At 53.1% G+C, this 18,210-nt stretch overlaps 7 protein-coding genes across 7 annotated transcripts; 3 read left to right on the forward strand and 4 right to left on the reverse strand.

The window, feature by feature from the left end:
• Positions 1-463: 463 nt before the first annotated feature.
• MRS44_001478 (uncharacterized protein) lies at positions 464-3,078 on the reverse strand (the record flags this gene model as incomplete). The annotated part of the gene is made up of 2 exons (XM_046274891.2): positions 464-657; positions 711-3,078. 2 exons carry the CDS (start codon positions 3,076-3,078, stop codon positions 464-466), a joined length of 2,562 nt encoding a protein of 853 aa, XP_046138250.2.
• A 635-nt stretch (positions 3,079-3,713) lies between these two features.
• Positions 3,714-4,463, forward strand: MRS44_001479 (uncharacterized protein; the record flags this gene model as incomplete). Its single annotated transcript, XM_046267344.2, has 1 exon — positions 3,714-4,463. One exon carries the CDS (start codon positions 3,714-3,716, stop codon positions 4,461-4,463), a length of 750 nt encoding a protein of 249 aa, XP_046138249.1.
• Positions 4,464-5,624: 1,161 nt separating this feature from the next.
• MRS44_001480 (uncharacterized protein) lies at positions 5,625-7,272 on the reverse strand (the record flags this gene model as incomplete). The annotated part of the gene is made up of 5 exons (XM_046274890.2): positions 5,625-6,012; positions 6,064-6,749; positions 6,800-6,877; positions 6,927-7,052; positions 7,126-7,272. The coding sequence occupies 5 exons, from the start codon at positions 7,270-7,272 to the stop codon at positions 5,625-5,627; spliced, it is 1,425 nt and encodes a 474-aa protein (XP_046138247.1).
• A 438-nt stretch (positions 7,273-7,710) lies between these two features.
• On the forward strand, positions 7,711-10,676 carry MRS44_001481 (uncharacterized protein; the record flags this gene model as incomplete). Its single annotated transcript, XM_065623715.1, has 6 exons — positions 7,711-8,363; positions 8,546-8,642; positions 8,695-8,908; positions 8,958-9,968; positions 10,021-10,413; positions 10,468-10,676. The coding sequence occupies 6 exons, from the start codon at positions 7,711-7,713 to the stop codon at positions 10,674-10,676; spliced, it is 2,577 nt and encodes an 858-aa protein (XP_065480145.1).
• A 630-nt stretch (positions 10,677-11,306) lies between these two features.
• On the forward strand, positions 11,307-13,150 carry MRS44_001482 (uncharacterized protein; the record flags this gene model as incomplete). The annotated part of the gene is made up of 3 exons (XM_046267342.2): positions 11,307-11,766; positions 11,958-12,903; positions 12,958-13,150. 3 exons carry the CDS (start codon positions 11,307-11,309, stop codon positions 13,148-13,150), a joined length of 1,599 nt encoding a protein of 532 aa, XP_046138245.1.
• A 1,195-nt stretch (positions 13,151-14,345) lies between these two features.
• On the reverse strand, positions 14,346-15,043 carry MRS44_001483 (uncharacterized protein; the record flags this gene model as incomplete). Its single annotated transcript, XM_046267341.2, has 3 exons — positions 14,346-14,694; positions 14,757-14,871; positions 14,929-15,043. The coding sequence occupies 3 exons, from the start codon at positions 15,041-15,043 to the stop codon at positions 14,346-14,348; spliced, it is 579 nt and encodes a 192-aa protein (XP_046138244.1).
• A 1,308-nt stretch (positions 15,044-16,351) lies between these two features.
• On the reverse strand, positions 16,352-17,319 carry MRS44_001484 (uncharacterized protein; the record flags this gene model as incomplete). The annotated part of the gene is made up of 3 exons (XM_046273426.2): positions 16,352-16,628; positions 16,784-17,110; positions 17,180-17,319. 3 exons carry the CDS (start codon positions 17,317-17,319, stop codon positions 16,352-16,354), a joined length of 744 nt encoding a protein of 247 aa, XP_046138243.2.
• Between the last annotated feature and the right edge of the window lie 891 nt (positions 17,320-18,210).

Genomic DNA, 18,210 nt, shown 5'->3' on the forward strand with positions numbered 1-18,210 from the left:
GCAGCAGCTCCTCCCGACACAGTGTAAGGAGTTTTGGATTCATGGCGTTCTTTTGGCTTTCTTTACATTTAGAAAGAGTCGTCAGTGGTTGTGGGCTTTTCAGGGGGCGTGTTGCGCAGAGAACAGATGGAAACAGGGCGATGATGGAATTACCAGGCATACATCTACGGTGGCATAGCGCGGCGTTGAGCATCTCTTGCATCTGGAGTGATCAGAGCATGGCATTCTGCGTTGCTGCAGGCGAATAAAAGCTTTGCTGTACATCCAGCTAGAATATCAGTTGAGCATATCGTTGCCCAACTACAAGACATCACTCATCAAGATCATCAACTGATCGAGTCATTACGAGCAATACACAAGTGTCAACATTTTGAAACCAAGTCTACTCCCATGTCCCAACCCCTAACCCCTCCTAAATGAAATCACGCCCGTCCATCTCCTTCTATGTTTTACCCTTCCTTCTCTACTGTCGGTTCATGTGCTCAATACGGATCTCAACGGCCCGTCTGTGAGCCTCAAGCTCCTCAACCTTGGCCAGCTGCATAACAGCAGAGCCGACGTTCTTGAGTCCTTCGGCGGTAAGGTTGGAGCTGGTGATGTGTTTCTGGAACGAGCCCAGGTTGACGCCGGAGTACTGCTTGGCAAAGCCATAAGTAGCTATAAAATGGTCAGTCACGCGTCACAAACTCAGGAACCATTTTGAAACTTACGCAGCGAGTGGTTAACACCAGCAGAGTAGTCACCAACACTTTCAGGGGTCCAGGCACCAACAAACACACTGCCAGCGTTCATAACCTGGTCGACAACCTTCTCGGCATCCTTGAGCTGCAGAATCAGATGCTCAGGGGCGTACTCGTTGCTAATACGCATAGCCTCCTCAACATCCTTGACCTGGACGGTCACAGAGTGGGCGATAGAGCCACGCACAATATCAACTCGGGGGAGGGCCAGAGCTTGCTTGTGAACCTCGTCCTCGATAGCCTTGAGCTGCTCTTCGTTCAAGTCGACAGCAAGCAAGATGACCTGGCTGTCAACACCGTGCTCGGCTTGAGAGAGCAAGTCAGAGGCAACAAAGGCAGGGTTGGCGTCCTTGTCAGCAACCACGAGAACCTCGGATGGGCCAGCAGGCATATCGATACCCACGCCGGCGTTGGTGTCGTTGCTAACGTGCATCTTGGCTGCTGTCACAAACTGGTTACCAGGTCCCAGGATCTTGTCCACCTTGGTGACACTCTCAGTGCCATAAGCCAGGGCAGCAACAGCCTGAGCACCTCCAGCCAAGACGATGCTCTCAGCACCAACCTTGTGGGCGACGTAGACAATCTCAGGGGTAATCCGGCCGTCTGATCGAGGGGGTGAGGCAAAGACAATCTTCTTGCAGCCAGCCACCATAGCGGGCACACCCAACATCAGTGCAGTGCTGGGCAGGACGGCGGTTCCACCGGGGATGTACAGGCCGACCCTCTCGATGGGTCTAGAGAAACGGCTGCAGACAACGCCTGGCATAGTCTCGACCTGTAGGGACTGCTCCTCATTCTGGGCAGAGTGGAATCGTCGGATGTTCTCGAAAGAAATGTCGATCGCCTTGATAGTCTCGGGGGAAATGTCCATCAGCTCCTTGGGGAAGGGAGCCTTGAGGACTGGCGACGTCAAAGAAGTTGCCTTCTCAAACTTGTGGGTGTATGAGAGCACCGCCTTGTCACCACCAGCCCGCACCTCCTCAATGATGGGCTTGATGATCTTGAGAATGGCGTCAGGAGACTTCTGAGAGGGGCGCTTCAACTTCTCGATGAGCTCAGCCTCAGAGATCTTGGAAGCGTCGATTCTCTCCATCTCGATACGACCATCGGCAGGCTTCTCGGCAGGTGGAGGTGTAGGCTTCGTAGGGGCGGCCTCAGTCTTGATACCTTCCTTTTCAGCCCACTTTCCCTTGGCGTTGCCGGCTCTCCTCTTCACCTTAAGGCTCTTGGCATCGAGGTTTGCCTCAATATCAGCCAGGCTGACACCGGCGCCAATGGCCTTGGTCAGGGCAAAGTAGATGAGGTCGGCAGCTTCAAAGGCAATGTTCTCCTTGGTTGTGCCGTCGCAGAGCTCCTCGGCCTCCTCCATGATCTTGGCTCGAAGTAGCTTCTCGTCGGAGAACAAACGAGCAGTATAAGACCCGGCAGGGGCAGACTGTTTCCGAGACTTGAGAGTCTGCTCCAGCGCAGAAATACCATTGAGATCACCGAAGCATCCAAACTGCTGAAGGTGGCAGAAACGACCCTTCTGGTTGACAACAAACTTCAGAGTGTCATTGTCACAGTCAAGGCCGATCCGCAGCAACTCCTGAGTGTCGCCAGAGGTGAGTCCCTTGACCCAAAGTCCCCGTTTCCGGCTTTGATACACCCCAGCCTGAGTGCGCAAAGCCTCAAGAATGCTCTCCTCGCTCGTGTAGGCAAGACCCAAGGCAATTCCAGCATCATCGGTGACCACGGTGGGGATAAGGCCGTCAGGTCGATCAGACTTCCAGTATGACGCAATCACTTTGGACAGAACCAGTCTTGTCGAGTCATTTTTGTCGGTTGTGAGACCAGTAGAGGGGAGAATCGGGATGGCGTTGCATTTCTTAGCCACCTCAACAAAATTCTCCAGGGCAGTCTTCGGTGTTGGCTTGAGGAAGAGGTTCTTGATCTTTCTGGCACTGGCTTCCTCGATGAACTTGCCGAGCTCACTCGATGAAGTATCGAAGTCCTTGATCAACAGGCCACTTTCCGTAGCCGCAGAAAGGTCAAGGTTACACACAGTCGGGATAACTCTTGCGCCAAACTCTGTGTACTCGGAAATGTTCTTGGAGGGGACAAACACTTTTCGTACCCCGCCATCGAGGAGAGCAACCACGTCGTCAGGGCTGCTCAGGTTCGTAGCGTCCATGTGGACAATAGTTCCGGCGACGGGACGGCCCCAATCCTTGGAAGCTGTCTCATAGAAAGGAGCTCCAAGAAGAGCGACCTCCTGAGGAGTGAGGCCATTGTCGGCAGCTTGTCCCTCAGGACCAGCTACACTGACCAGGAACGGCAACGGGAGGGTCGTCTCCATACTGCAAGGACCCGAGAGGAGGAATTGATGTCGAAAGACGCAAAAGGTCAAGGTATGGCCGCGAATCGTTGATTGGAAGTTCTAGATAAATGAGTCAAGGCCGATCGCCCGCGAGAAAAGTTGTGAGTGATGACTGAGTCCTGCATCGGCGGCAACTGGTGGGGCACACCTTCCGTCTTTTCGCCCCTGCCCCTCCATCGCTTCCTTCCCACTCCCGAGAAGCAAATCCGGCTTGCGCAAATGGATGAAAAAATAAGGTGTGGTCTGTGCTTCGACTGCAGGGTGTTTTCGGATTATCAGAAAATCCGAGGCCCTGCTCGCTCAACCACAGCCGCATGAGGCTATCAAACGACTGGCCATCAAACGGGAGAATCTTCCAAACTTCCTAATACGCGCCAAGCCCATAAATCCGGCGTTTGTTTTCTTCTCTCATCTTATCCGAATTCCAAAGCCTCTCATCCTCATCTACTTCCACATTTATTCCATCTCAAAAGCTGGCCTAATTGTGGACGCGACAGTTGCATCGCGCCGGCGCGACACTCGAATGCTAGCCTCGCGATCAACTTAGACATCTCACAGCCGGTCGCATCGCCACTTCCTCACTTCTCATTCGAAGCATCGCAGCACCACCGAACATGGCATCGAGTCAGCCCCAGACGAATGGGGTGCCAGCCTCTTCAGCAGGCACTTCGCAAACCGTTCCCAATACCCAGACCACAACTACCAGCCAACCTGCCGCCTCCTCACAAAACGCTCCTCCTCCTGCGCCATCGAGCTCGGCACCTCGCCCTCGCGACTCTCGTCTCATCGAGCTCTTGTTGACCTCCCAGGGCGTCACCGCATACGAGCAGCGCGTGCCCCTCCTCCTCCTCGATTTTGCATACCGCCATACCTCTTCAGTGCTTAACGATGCACTACACCTCTCCGGCGACCCTTATGTCACTCACGCGGGTGCCAAGCCATCAGCAAACTCGGGCGCAATCTCCGCGCCTGCAGGAGACGCAGCAGTAACAGCCAACGCCGTGAAGCTCGCCATAGCGGCGCGCCTCAGCTACCAGTTCCGCGGGGGCAGTGGAGGTGGTGGTATCAGCAAGGACTACATGCAAGAGCTGGCGCGCGAACGGAACAAGGTGGCGCTTCCCAAGATCGTACCCAGCGAATGGGGTGTTCGACTACCAAGCGAGCGGTTCGTGCTTAGTGGAACGAGCTGGGGCTTGAAGGATATGTGGGATGAGGCGGATGACGACGAGGATATGGGAGGCGACGCCATGGAGGGCATCGAAGGTCCCGAGCCGGAAGATATTGGCGGCGATGGTGTGGAGGGAGGCACGGTGGAGGATATGTTTGGTGAGGATGTGGACGAGGAGATGGCCGAGCAGAGCTAGGTGGCTCCCTCGTCAACTCAAGGACATTTGCAAAACGGGGCACACGCGAATGGTGTCAATGGTGTTTAGGGCGTTCAGGACAAGGGAAGGCAGTAGGTTATAGATACCTATTTCATGAGGGCAACCGTTGCCTGTTGGCTCGGACCTGGGCTCAAGCTTTATCATCATTTCCTCGTGAACGTGCCATATGCCTGCATCGCAACAATACGGTAGATGTAGCTCAGATGTCTCTCAATCAAGGTTCAGGCAGCAACACCGACCAGTGGTTTTTTAATGAAACCTCCCGGTGCTCGAATTTCTCTTCCTCATCACCATCTACTCAATCCTTGGGGTTTCCCAACTCACACTACATCACAACGCTCATCACTATGATGCTATCCACATCCATCGCTCGTGTCGCGCAGACATCTGCCCGCTATGTATCCCAGAGCACCAGAAGGACCATCTCCAACACAGGCTCTCATATACAACAACCTTGACATCAACCACATCGTCACCGAAACCCCAAAAAAGCCTCGTACATATGAGGCTGCCTTCCGGAGAGCCGCCAAGGAAGTTCTTGATGAACATACCAGCTCTTCCAAGTCCTGTCTTGGTACAAACGTTAGTTTTACACATTTCCCAGCTCGGCCATTTACATTGCGAGGTCTAATTCAACTCTGCCTACCTATTCCAATTACAATCCAAGTTTGACAAGACCATAGTCGAGGTCCATTCAGATGATAATCTATGTCCTTCCGTCTTGCTTGACAGAACCGATCCCCTGCCAACACCAGAGCCAAGCTCGAAAGACGCTCTATATATGTAACCCTGCATTGCCAAGCCATGGGCCTGTTGCTCACACCATCATGAATATCCTTGTCTCGGCTCGAGGTGCTATTATTCTTCGTGGTGTGATTCTTCCTTGTAACGGATCTCTAGACCACCGATACCGGCATGAACGGAGGTTTCTGCTGGCAAGGACGTCACTGCAAAAATGAGAAATGGAAACTTCACAATGAGGCTACGGGGTGGCATTCAGAATCAAGACACAATTATCACAACTCCACGTTACCTAGTATGAACAGAGGAAATCTTATGGTACACTAGGCCTGTAAACGGTATCTCATACACTCTATACCCGGGTCTCGATTTTCGCAAACCTGACTGGCCCTTTCTACCTTAAAACTTGGGCTTCATGGTGTTGCGGAGTCTCTGGTAGTCGAAGAGACCCTCAATGGTACCCACCGCGCTGACGGCGATATCCCGGTCCCAGAGTTTTCGGTTGGCAAAGTCCATGATATCCTTCTCAGTGATGGCGTCAATCTTACGCTCGATCTCGCCGGGGGCCATGCGGCGGCCGGTGGTGACGAGCTGTCGGCCAATGTCCTCGGCAACGGCAGTGGTGCCGTCGAGGGACAGGAGGATGGAAGCCTTGAGCTGAGCCTTGGCACGCTCGGTCTCGGCACCGCTAACGTTGGTGCAGAGACGCATCCACTCGCGGATAGCGAAGTGGACGAGGTCGTCGACTCGGTCAGGCTTGTCGGAGACGAGGTAGATACCCCAGAGACTTGGGATTTGTTAGTCATATAAGCGTATACGTCACACACATCAGACTTACCCAGTGTCGCTGTAGCTGGTAGAGAAGCTCATGAAGCTGTTGGCGATATCGTGCTTGTGGACCCAGCCGCTGAGCTTGCTGCCCTGGTGGGGGGCCTGGCCAACAGCCTTGTCGTAGTTGCCGACGATAGCCTGGGCAACGAGGGCAGTGAAGTAGTCCTCCGAGTTCCAGCTGACACCCTCAACGGCCAGAGCGATGTTGGCAGTGGGCATGGCGTCATCACGGACACGGACATCGGAACCCATGAAGTCAGCCTTCTGCTTGGAAAGCAGGTAGGCGCTGTTCTTGGGGCCGCTGCTGGGGAGGCCGCTGAAGTGCTTCTCAGCGAGCTCGACGAGCTGCTCGTGGGGGATACCGCCAGCACCGACAAGAACCATGCGGTCAGCAGTGTAGTTGTTCTTGATGTAGTTGACGAGCTCGGTTCGGGTGATGTCGCGGATGTTCTGGCGGGGGCCGAGGATGGTGCGGCCAAGAGGCTGGTGCTGGAAAGCAGTGGCGTGAAGGTGGTCGAAGACAACCTCCTCAACCTGCTTCTCAACCTCCTCGGACTCTCGGAGGATAACGTCGCGCTCGCGCTCAATGGCGGACTGCTCGAGCAGGGAGTTCTGGAGAATGTCGGAGAGGATGTCGACGCACTGGGGGACGTCAGAGTTGAAGGCCTTGGCGAAGTAGACGGTGTTCTCGCGCTGGATGGTCGTTAGCCTCGTGAAATTGTGTATCCCTTCATCCGACTGACCGAGGTGTAGGCGTTCAAGTGGCCACCCATGTTCTCAATCTCCAGCTCCAATTGCTGCTGAGAACGCTTGGCCGTTCCCTGTGGTGTTGTTAGTGATGGATCTGGACCCATTGATGGGTTGCCGAACCTTGAAGGCGAGATGCTCGAGGAAGTGCGCGGTGCCATTGGTCTCATCAGTCTCAGCCCGGGAACCAGCGTCAATCCACACGCCGACGGTCGAGGTTTGCGCAAAGGGGGAGTGCTCGGTCGCGACCTGCGGTATACGGGTCAGCAAGACATTCCTAGATGGGTGTCGAGGCCAATTGGCCTCGGTAGACGGTGCTCACGGTCAATCCATTGCGAAGAGTTGTGGTCTGAGTCTTGCCGACGGTAGAGGGCGTGGCAAAGCCTCGTGTCAAGGGAGCGGCGGCCGAAAGACCAGCACGGTTTCGCAGACCTCGGGAGAGGTTCAAAGCTAGTCTCCGGGACGCCATGACGGAGGTTTGGAGGGTCAACGCTGAATTGAGTGGTTTGATGAAATCTTTCGATCTGGCTCGGCTAGAAGCTTTCCTGAGATAATTTGCAGCCTGAGCAATTAGGCGGAGCGCTTAGTCATTCCGACCATCTCCGAATCAGAGCGACCCGGAAGGAAGGCACTGTCCAATGGGAGCTGCCGATTACTAACCGGTGCCGACTCCACCGAACCGCCACTCATCAGCACGCCTGTCTGTTTTCGTCCCTGCCAGGGCGGGCAGTTCCAAGTACACACGAACGCAGAGCATCAACATCGAATTGTTGATGTGATTGTGGTATCATTGCAAGCAGAAACGAATCGTCCTGTACGACACCTTCGAGTCTCAAGTCCAACCTCTCAAATAAACCTATACTTACACAAACCTGCTTCCTTGTTCTCGTTCTTCCTGTCCCTTGCAATGCCCTCTGACAACTACGACTTTGGCCAAGTCTTTCAAGCTGTCTACATCGCCAAGCAGAAACCTGCTCCTCCTCCGGTCCCTGAAAGCATGAAGGCAGTTCTCCAGAGTTACCCGCCATTGGGACAAGTAACTCCAGTTCAAGGCCAAGATATCACCTTGTCTGCTATTCTCGAAATACCCAAGTCTCGAGAGACTGAAGCTTGGGAGATATCTCTGTGGCATTCACTAGATGGTTCAGACTGGAAAGATGCCCATCTGTGCCCCGTTGAAGACGCTCTAGCCCCTCAAACTTTGCAGTCTATACCCGAATCTGTGTCTCGCTTCCACTTTACATCATCTCTTTCCTTTGACACCTCAGTGCGGTTTACTCTCAAGTTTCGGCATAGTCCAGATGTCGATTGGAGGTGGATACGCGATGAACAAGGCCTAGATGATGGCCTAATCGTCAGTACTACCGCTGGGGTCTCATCTGACAATCTATCTGATCTTATACCTGATCTCAATTCTGGAGACTGGGATATCAAGTCATGCCTGAGTCAATCACCTAGAACATCCCTCTGGTCGCTCGAAACCGTGATTCCGCCAGCCAAGGGAGACGATTCGAGCTATAGAGACATTGCTATCGGTACTCCATGGGGATCTTTCGCGAGGTGAGTGAGACAAGGAAGATGACGCTGTACACGGGCAGACGTTATCATCCATGCCAATCATCTCGTCTGACATGAAGCAGGTGGTTTGCCCTTGTGCGACTTTGGTCACCTTGGCTAGCCCCTCGTCATGGAAAGGCGCAATTTTCCCTTGACAAAGACGGAATTCTCTGTTGTTTTCTAAGCCCCCGGGGCAAAAACCTTGTCTTCCTTGCTGTCAGTGGCCTTAACCATGTCTTGCCAGTCTTCCGACAAGGGTCCAAGGACCAACTTCAGGTTCATGTGAGTTTCTGATACACAAGACCTGCCGATGATCAATTGCTGATTGGCATAGGCTCGGAACGATGGGCTTTCGGAAGAGAAAGCCACGATACTCGTCTCAGAAGGAGAAGATTTCGAGTGCGCTGTTGCTGCTGTCATGTACCATGCTAGAAACCTGGTATCCCAAGCAGCACAGGCCAATGCTGAACACGAGCAACAGCTGTCTAACCTAGTCGATGACTTCAAGCCAAAGTGGCTGGAGTATTGGTTTGATGGACTGGGCTTTTGTATGCTCTCTATTGCCAAAGTTGAAACCCTTGATCTGACATTAAACAGGCACTTGGAATGCCCTCGGACAGCGACTTACAGATCAGAAGATATTCGATGCCATAGACAAGTTGTCCGAAAACAACATTAACGTCTCGAGTCTCATTATTGATGACAACTGGCAGTCAATTAACTACTGTGGCCCAAGCCAGTTTCAGTACGGCTGGAAAGACTTTGAGGCAGAGCCTGAGGGATTCCCCAAGGGGCTGAAGGCAACGGTCTCCCATATTCGAGAGAAACACCCCCATATTCAGCACATTGCTGTCTGGCACGCCCTCCTCGGATATTGGGGTGGCATCGCCCCAGACAGCAAGATTGCAAAGACATACAAGACCGTTGAGGTTGTCCGTGAGGATGCTGACCGTCGTAACCTACCCCTTGGTGGCAAGATTACGATTGTCGCTGAAGAGGATGTCTCGAGGCTCTATAATGACTTTTACAAGTTTCTTGTGGACTGTGGGATTGATGCCGTCAAGACAGACGCCCAATTCATGCTGGATACATGGGTCGGCGCTTCTTCTCGCCGTGATCTCATCAACAAGTATCTTGACACATGGACCATTGCAACTCTCCGGCATTTTAGCGCCAAGGCAATATCTTGCATGTCTCAATTCCCACAGGCTTTATTTCACTCTCAGATGCCTACGAACCGGCCAACCATCTTGGTGCGCAACTCGGACGACTTCTTCCCTGAGATACCAGCCTCTCATCCTTGGCACGTGTGGACAAACGCACACAACAGCATATTCATGAAGTACCTCAACATACTTCCTGACTGGGATATGTTCCAGACTGTGCACGAGTATTCTGGCTTCCACGCCGCAGCTCGTTGTATCAGTGGAGGCCCCATCTACATCACAGATGTCCCAGGTGAACATGACATGGATCTTATCGACCAGATGACTGGCCTCACTCCGCGGGGCAAGACGGTGATCTTTAGGCCGAGCGTCCTGGGGAAGACAGTATACCCTTATATGGGATATGATGATGACTCCCTGTTGAAGGTGGGAAGTTATCATGGTAAGTGAACACATTTATCGTTATGTCGGCATTGGCTAACCATATACAATAGGGGCCTCGCAAACTGGCAACCCTATCCTGGCGATATTCAACGTCTCTTCACGGCCATTGACCGATCTGATTCCGCTATCAGTCTTTCCTGGAGCCGATCCCCGTATTCAGTATGTGGTTCGTGCTCATACTACAGGCAAGGTGTCTCGACCAGTCACTGTCAAGGACCCGGGGTCTTTGCTCACTGGCTCATTGCCTGTTCGAGGATATGAAATCTTCTCCGCCTTTCCTTTGACGAGTCTGTCTAGCAAGACACATGGTGACATGTTGATCGCGAACCTCGGACTACTGGGTAAGATGGCTGGCGCCGCAGCAATATTTATGAGCAGTGTGGAGGAGCGTGAGAACGGCCGCGTTATGCTTGACACGCGAGTCAAGGCATTCGGCGTTCTTGGTGAGTTTTTGTAGACCCGTCTTTCGTGAGTGGGATACTGATAAATGATGTTAGGTGTCTATGTATCTTCTCTTCCCGCCATGACGATTGATGGCGACTTTTTGATCACGATTCAGGAAAAGGTCATCCCAGTACACACGGTGGCCATTTCGAAAGCCGACGACCATGTTCTCGAGATCGACATTGGCAAGGCGTGGAAGGAAATGGGCCTTGAAAGTCGATGGAGCAATGACGTTGAAGTCAAGGTCTTTTTTAGCATTTGAGGGGTCAAGGTAACATGCGGATGGTGAGAAGCACATAGCTGCAAGGTAGGTAGTCACACAAGCCAGAAATGTCGTCTTGACAATTCATGAGTATATCAGTCGGGAATCATTTATCGATATTCGTATTATTTATCCTGTCTTGAACTGCCTCTGCCTCTCTGTTGGCGCGAGATTGACAAGAAGTGCAGGGTAAGTTGCTTACTCACCAATCACAAATGTTTGTGAGAACTGAAAAACTAGCAGCTCAGGCGCTCACACAAATGCAGGTCGGGAAATGGCGTCCACCCATCAGAGAGCGGAAAAAAGCTTCTGTTTCTGCTTCTGGTGTGGAAGGTGCGTGCGTGCGGCGCTGATGCCCCGCCAGATCGGCCGTGGCAAGTCGGCGGGCAGGTGGCAGCCCACCTTAGGTACCTACCTTACCAAACCTTTAGGCAAGGGTCCGGTCTCGCGTCCGTCCCATAAAAAAGTTTTCGAGCGGCCACCACCAATTCTTTTCTCTTTTCTTTCTTTTGGGAAGAAGCGTTCTATCAATTCTGCCAGTCGATATAGAGGCCACAGCTTGCTCATCGACTCGTTTCGCCTTCGACCTCAAATCTTTCAAATCCAGCCCTTCATTTCTTCTTACTCACAATGTCTGCCTCCGTCCTCGACTGCCGCACCGCCCTCGAGGTGCTCGGCGAGTACAAGCAGAAGGATGGCCTCGACCTGCACGAGCTGATGGACACCACCAAGCACGGTGGCCTCACGTACAACGATTTCCTCCTTCTGCCTGGCTACATTGGCTTTGCCGCCTCCGAGGTGACTCTTGATGCCCCCATCACCAAGCGCATCACCCTCAAGACCCCCTTCGTCTCGTCCCCCATGGACACGGTCACTGAGCACGAGATGGCCATCCACATGGCTCTCCAGGGCGGTCTGGGTGTCATTCACCACAACTGCTCGCCCGAGGCTCAGGCCGACATGGTCCGCAAGGTCAAGCGATACGAGAACGGTTTCATCCTCGACCCCATCGTCATTGCCCGCAACACCACTGTCGGCGAGGCCAAGGCGCTTAAGGAGAAATGGGGCTTTGGTGGTTTCCCCGTCACTGGTGAGTCTTCTGTCTCTTTTCCTCGCTCTTCACCGGTTGCATGATTATACACCTTTTCTATATAACTTTCGTTCCACCGTATAGACTATTGTCATGGGGACTTTCTTTACTATGAATCAACCTTACAAATCACATTTCCTTTCCCAAGCCCCACAAGGAAAGAAATATGGGCTAACATGCAAAATTTGCAGAGGACGGCAAGCTGGGATCCAAGCTCCTGGGTATTGTTACCAACCGAGACATCCAGTTCGAGGAGGACCACGACCGTGACATCTCCAACGTCATGGTCACCGACCTCATCACTGCCCCCGATGGTGTCACTCTGGTCGAGGCGAATAAGATTCTTGCCAAGTCCAAGAAGGGCAAGCTCCCCATCGTCGACAAGGACTTCAACCTTGTCTCCATGATCTCGCGTTCCGACTTGACCAAGAACCAGCACTTCCCCTTTGCTTCCAAGCTTCCCGACAGCAAGCAGCTCCTCTGCGCTGCTGCCATTGGCACTCGCCCCGAGGACAAGCTCCGCCTGCAGAAGCTGGTTGATGCTGGTCTTGACATTGTCATCCTGGACAGCTCCCAGGGCAACAGCATGTACCAGATTGAGATGATCAAGTGGGTCAAGAGCGAATTCCCCGGCCTCGATGTCATTGGCGGAAACGTCGTGACTCGTGAGCAGGCTGCCTCTCTGATCGCTGCTGGTGTCGACGGTCTCCGAATTGGTATGGGCAGTGGTTCTGCCTGCATCACCCAGGAGGTCATGGCTGTCGGTCGTCCTCAGGCTGCTGCTGTGTACAGCGTCAGCCGCTTTGCTGCTCGGTTCGGCGTCCCTTGCATTGCCGATGGTGGTGTTCAGAACGTTGGCCACATTGTCAAGGGTCTTGCCCTGGGCGCCTCGACTGTCATGATGGGTGGTCTCCTGGCTGGTACCACCGAGTCCCCCGGTACCTCGTTCGTGTCTCGCGAGGGTAAGCTTGTCAAGGCCTACCGAGGTATGGGCAGCATCGATGCCATGCAGGACAAGAAGGCTGGTGGTGGTGGCAAGGACAGCCAGAAGAGCAACGCCGGAACTGCCCGCTACTTCTCCGAGGGTGACAGCGTTCTGGTTGCTCAGGGTGTCTCTGGTGCCGTGGCTCACCGAGGGTAAGTGGCATCCCCTAGTTTGGGGTAAAGATGTGAAGTGCTGACTATCTATAGCTCGATCAACAAGTTCATCCCCTACCTCGCTGCGGGTCTCAAGCACTCTCTCCAGGACAGCGGCATGGTTAGCCTGGAGGGTATGCACTCGGCGGCCGAGGCTGGTGACCTTCGCTTCGAGCTCCGCACGGCGAGCGCCCAGCTGGAGGGTAACGTCAACATGGAGTCTTATGAGAAGAAGCTCTACGCGTAACGAATGAAATGTAACGTATGTTTGAAGAAGAGATGACTGGACGGATGGGATATGATACGGGACCAAAAAAGGCTATTGGGATGGGATGGGATTGATTGATTGGTTACTTTGCATGGAAACGGCATTCAGAAGGGGCCCGCTCAGGCAGAGGATGGAACAAGCCTCGATAGGCGTAGATCTGAATAGGCGTTTACCAACCACTAGAGGTGCGGCGCGGGCGTTTTTGGTGTCAACGATTGTCTGGCAGGGGAGGGAGGTCATGAATGAAATTTTTCTGATACCCAATGAATACTGAAGTGCTGTCGGACGGTGACATGAGGGGAGCTGAGAGGTTGAAGGCAGAGAGGGTATACTGAGTGCTAGTATTGGCTTCAACTTGAGAGAAGCAAGATATAAAGTGCAACGTGATCATGACAAGAAACGAGGCTCTTGACTTTTGCCATGTTATGACATGTTGTGCTGACGATTGGTACTTTTTGCTTGGTTCGTGACGGAGTTTACTAGCAGCAACCAACATGTCAGCCACAGTCTAGAATGGCTCTCATTATTCGACAATCAATACGATGTGCTGATGACAGCAAAGCAAAGCAATGCCGGTTCTTCCGTAACGGATATACCCTTGGCAGCTCAAGATACATCCCCATCAAGCCTGGTTGATAACTCTTGATCAATCAGCCTCATGAAACAAGCCAATCCTTTACGGCGGCTCCGAAGCAGTCATGATACAACGGCAGTGACCGTGCTCACACTCGAGATTAGAGTGTCCAGATCTGGAGAACGCCGGTGCAGGGTTCAACAAACAGACCATGCCAAGATGTAGAAGAAAAAGTGGGCGATCATTCAGGGACGAGCAAGGGTGTAGCTGAAAAAGAGACTTTTGATGAATTTTCGCCAACTTTCTTACCCTGCCTCGGCATGATCTCCCTCCGATTGTGTACCCCTATCATGTGCATGCATTGTGAATGTCGAGATGTAGTCGATAAATTATATTCAAGGAAATGATGTAGCAGTAGCTAGACAATAAAGGAAAAAAAAAAGCATGACAATGTCCAGTCATTTGGGTATAATCCGTAGGCGCGTACCCGTCCGCGCTCCATTCCATTACCGTTGTTCTCCTCGCCCTTTGTTTTTCCACGCCCTCTCTTTTTCAATCTTTTGGTGTCATGATAGCATCGCGCTCGATCTCACTACCCCCTTAGTACTGGGGCTGAGGCTGGTGAGGGTTGTAGGTCTGCTGAGGAGCAGGGAAGGATCCCTGAGGCTGAGGAGACTGGTAACCCTGAGGAGGGGACTGGTAGCCAGGCTGAGGAGGAGCCTGGTACTGCTGCTGTTGCTGGGCCGGGGGAGAGGTAGGCATGTGCATGCCCTCCTTCTGAGCCTGGTAGCCCTGGGTGATGGGACCCTGCGAGAGGCGAGCCTTGACTTCGTTGTCCTGCTGGATGAGGGCACAGCAGAGACACCAGTAGCTGACGCAGCAGTCGCCCATGCCGCTGCCCTGAATGCCGAATCGCTCACGGATCTCACCACGCTTCATCATGGAGTAGCTGTGCAAGACATTATCGTCAGTAACCGTCATAGTGAACAGTGCAGATAAACAAAAGCTTACATCCAACCACAGCCAGTGACGCAGTTGATGGCGCAAAAGATGAGGCAGTCGCTGTTGCAGGTATCGGCAGTCTGCATGGTAGGATCCCTCATGCGATCGGCAGTTTTACCCAAGACTGTAGACGAGCTGTGAGCTTCCAATTGCTACCAAGGCAGGGCGCGCGAGCACTTACGAATGCATGGGCAAAAGGTGCCGAGCAGGCAAGAGTTGCAGGGTGAGCAGTTGCACAGGCTGCTCTGCCATTCCTGGTTCTGGACATTGGGTCCCTGGGAGTACTGCTGAGCCATTGTGATTGATTGATATTAATTGGTGAGTCGGAGTATGAACGAAGGTCGAAGGTCGGGTTGGAGAGTGCTGATTAAAGTCGAGGTGAAAAGCGACGATGCGATCAGACAAGAGAGAGGGAGAGTGGTGGCTGATAACGCTCCTGTGGGAGCCCAAAGCTTTAAAAAGAAGTGTCGGCACGGCACTTGGGCTGAACTGACGTATGACCATCAAGCTTTCCAGAGCTGAAGGAAAGCTCTCCCTCTGCTGGCTCCGGGGTGCGGTGCCCAAAGCAAAGACAACCCTTCATTTCCAATTACAACCACCAGGGTCACCAGCGGAGTCAAACTCGAGCCGGCTGACGCCTCTGACCCTAGAAGGATCATGGAGATCACCCCCTCCACCGCATGAGACTACTGTACCGCGATACCACCAGACATGCGGGCTGTGTTGTGCAAACATGCACAAGCCTGGCACAAGCAAGGGGCCCCCAAAGGTCTCCAAGGGCGAGGGGAGCTCTTCACGCGAAGGCATTCAGCCACTAGCCGTGCTAGCCTCCTAGGGCTGACCGGGTTTGCGAGATGTGAGTGGAGCGTCGCGTCGTCGTGTCGAGTGCCTGGTCAGAAAGCCTGGGCGTGCCAGTCAGCCTTGAGCTTGAGGTTCGAGGAGAGGAATCGTCGCAGAGGACAACTCCACCGACCCAAGATTAACACAACCAAAGCCGGTTAGGCCTTCGAGCCCGTTGAGGCATAGCATCGTGCACCATCCAACCAGCCAACGTCTCGAAACAGCCTTTGCTCCTCCGGCCGGTCGGCGCCGTGGGACGTGTCAAGGGAAAGCCCTTCAGCTCGGGCGTCGACAAGCTTCGAGCTAGTTACAGTACGTGAGACCACCATTGTGAAGATCAATCCTGAGCATCTTATTCTTAGAAGGGGGCTGAATGCGGTGCTGTGCTGGTCTGCACTGGGGTGCCCATGATACGTAGCGTATCATCCGAGTGCAAGAGCAAGGGCTAGGCCTGGTCGAAACGCCTCGCGGTGGGTTTGACGGGCGTTTTTCTCGTCTCTTGTACTTTGTTCGTTGGAGTCTTTTTTTGCTTTGTGTCGAAATGCTGACATTCATTTGATGCTCCATCCATTCATTCATGCTCGAATATTGATGCTAAGAAAAGCAGAACGGTTTGAAGGATGGATGGATGGATGGATGGATGGATGGAACGGGTACTGTGTGCGCCGCGCCCGCATTCCGAAACAAGGTGTGACGGATCAAAAGGCTGCTCGCAGACATCTTGGCGTACAGAGTGTTCATGTCCGCAATAGGGAAAACACCCATCACTGCTTCTCAGCTTGTGGTCGACGGGTCCGGGACTTGACAACACCTCCGCTCGCCGTCGGCCGGCTTAAGATCACATAGTCCGGAATCACCACCTTGCCTCCCCGTAGCTTCCGCTCCCTCGGCGAGTAGTCGTCCTTGTCGAACCCCAGCTTCTCGTAGAACTTGAGCCCCGAGGCGTTGCTCACGAAGCATGTGAGCATCACCTTGTCGACCGAAGCGATGTTGTCGCCAACGTCCATCAGGTACCCCATAAGCCTTCTGCCCAGGCCAGTCCTGCCCCGGTTTCTGATTAGCTCAACGTCTTACATATGCACTTTGTGGCCTCCGTCCACCAGACCAGTTGCTCAGCCCTGTCCAATGTGTGTAAACGAGCTCCGTCGGAGGTCGGCATCATGCAGAATGTCACTTGTTGGTGTTGTCTTACTCACCCCTGCAGCTCCGGCTTCAAGTGGATTTCATAACAGTACACCACTGGCTCGTGGTTTTCAAAGGTAGGCATCAACGATGTGAAGCCGTTGATCTTGCCGTCACCGTCCTTGACCAGAATGTACCGAAGATCTGGAGATCGCATCTCCCTCCTCTTCATCGCCGGGTGCCATCCCAGCGACGAGTTTCGATAGTCTTCACCGCTCGTCTCGTCAACCAGATCGAAGCACGCCTCGAGCTCGTCGTCGCGCATCGCGGTAGGGCGCGAGAGACTTAAGGTGTAGACTGTGTCGTTTCGGGGATGCGTCCATTGAGGCCAGCCATCGCTGCTGAACACGCGACGCGCAGTTGTTAAGAAAAGTCACATCAATACCAACAAACTCGGCTTCGAGACTCACCTTGGCTTGACATATTCCTGGATAAAGTCCTCGTCGGACTCTTTATTGGCAATCTCGATCGGATTTGGCTGTCGACGTCTTCCAACAAGTCTCTTGATGGGCTTCTTAGATGAGGCAGATGCCTCCTCTGTTTCTGCCATGATGCCAACTCTGCTCTTGAAATTGAACAAGGCCAAAAGAAGAAGAGGAAGGGATAAAATGAACAATATTATCTTGGATGACTTTCACGACATGGTCCACTAACAATCCAGTGCATGGCAGGAACAAGGTCGTACAAGGGAAACAGCACTCCGATTAGATAACCGAGGTTCGGCCGGCAAGACGCAAAGGCAACTTTTGAAGGCTTTCATCCATCGCCGTCTACTCCGGTGCTTTTTTTTTCACGGGCATGAGAATTATATCCCCCGTCCGATGAAGTAGTCTCTGAGTGGAATGGTCTTCAGCACTCGCCTGCTGAATCTCAGCCGTGGCTATGCCACTCGGCCTGGCGGTTCTCGTCTTAAGCCTACTCTGAGTCTTGACCAGGTATGAGACACCTCAACTCGTGGCAAACTTACAACGCTGATGGGGAATTGGGTTCCAGTTTATCCAGAGAGCACGGGTCTTGTCTCTCTACCGCACTATTCTACGAGGGACAAAGCGAATTGCAGACCCAGCGACGAGAGCCGAGTCCCGCAAGTACGCTCGTGACGAGTTTGACAGACACCGCGGCGTATCAGACGCAGTAAGTCTCTCTCCAAGCCTTATATACCATTACAAGAGCTAACTCTGCCTTGTAAAGTCTCAAATCAGATATCTGCTGTCGAGGGGAAAGACGGAATGGGAAGGTATGGAGAGGTATATCGATGGTATGTAGCGCAGTAGTTGTACATGACGGGCCCTCCCGTGCTGTCCGCTCCCGTCTCAACCTCCAAAGCTCCGTTGACGCCTCATCAATTCATGTTCCAAAAAGAAGAAAGAAAGAAGCTTCGTCGTTGCTCTTTTCTACCTCGCATGCATCTGGGCGTCCGTCGTCTAGACAGTTCGATTCG

The sequence above is a fragment of the Fusarium solani genome (genome assembly GCF_023522795.1).
Source record: "Fusarium solani strain SB1 chromosome Unknown bctg00000000, whole genome shotgun sequence".
NCBI lineage: Eukaryota > Fungi > Ascomycota > Sordariomycetes > Hypocreales > Nectriaceae > Fusarium > Fusarium solani.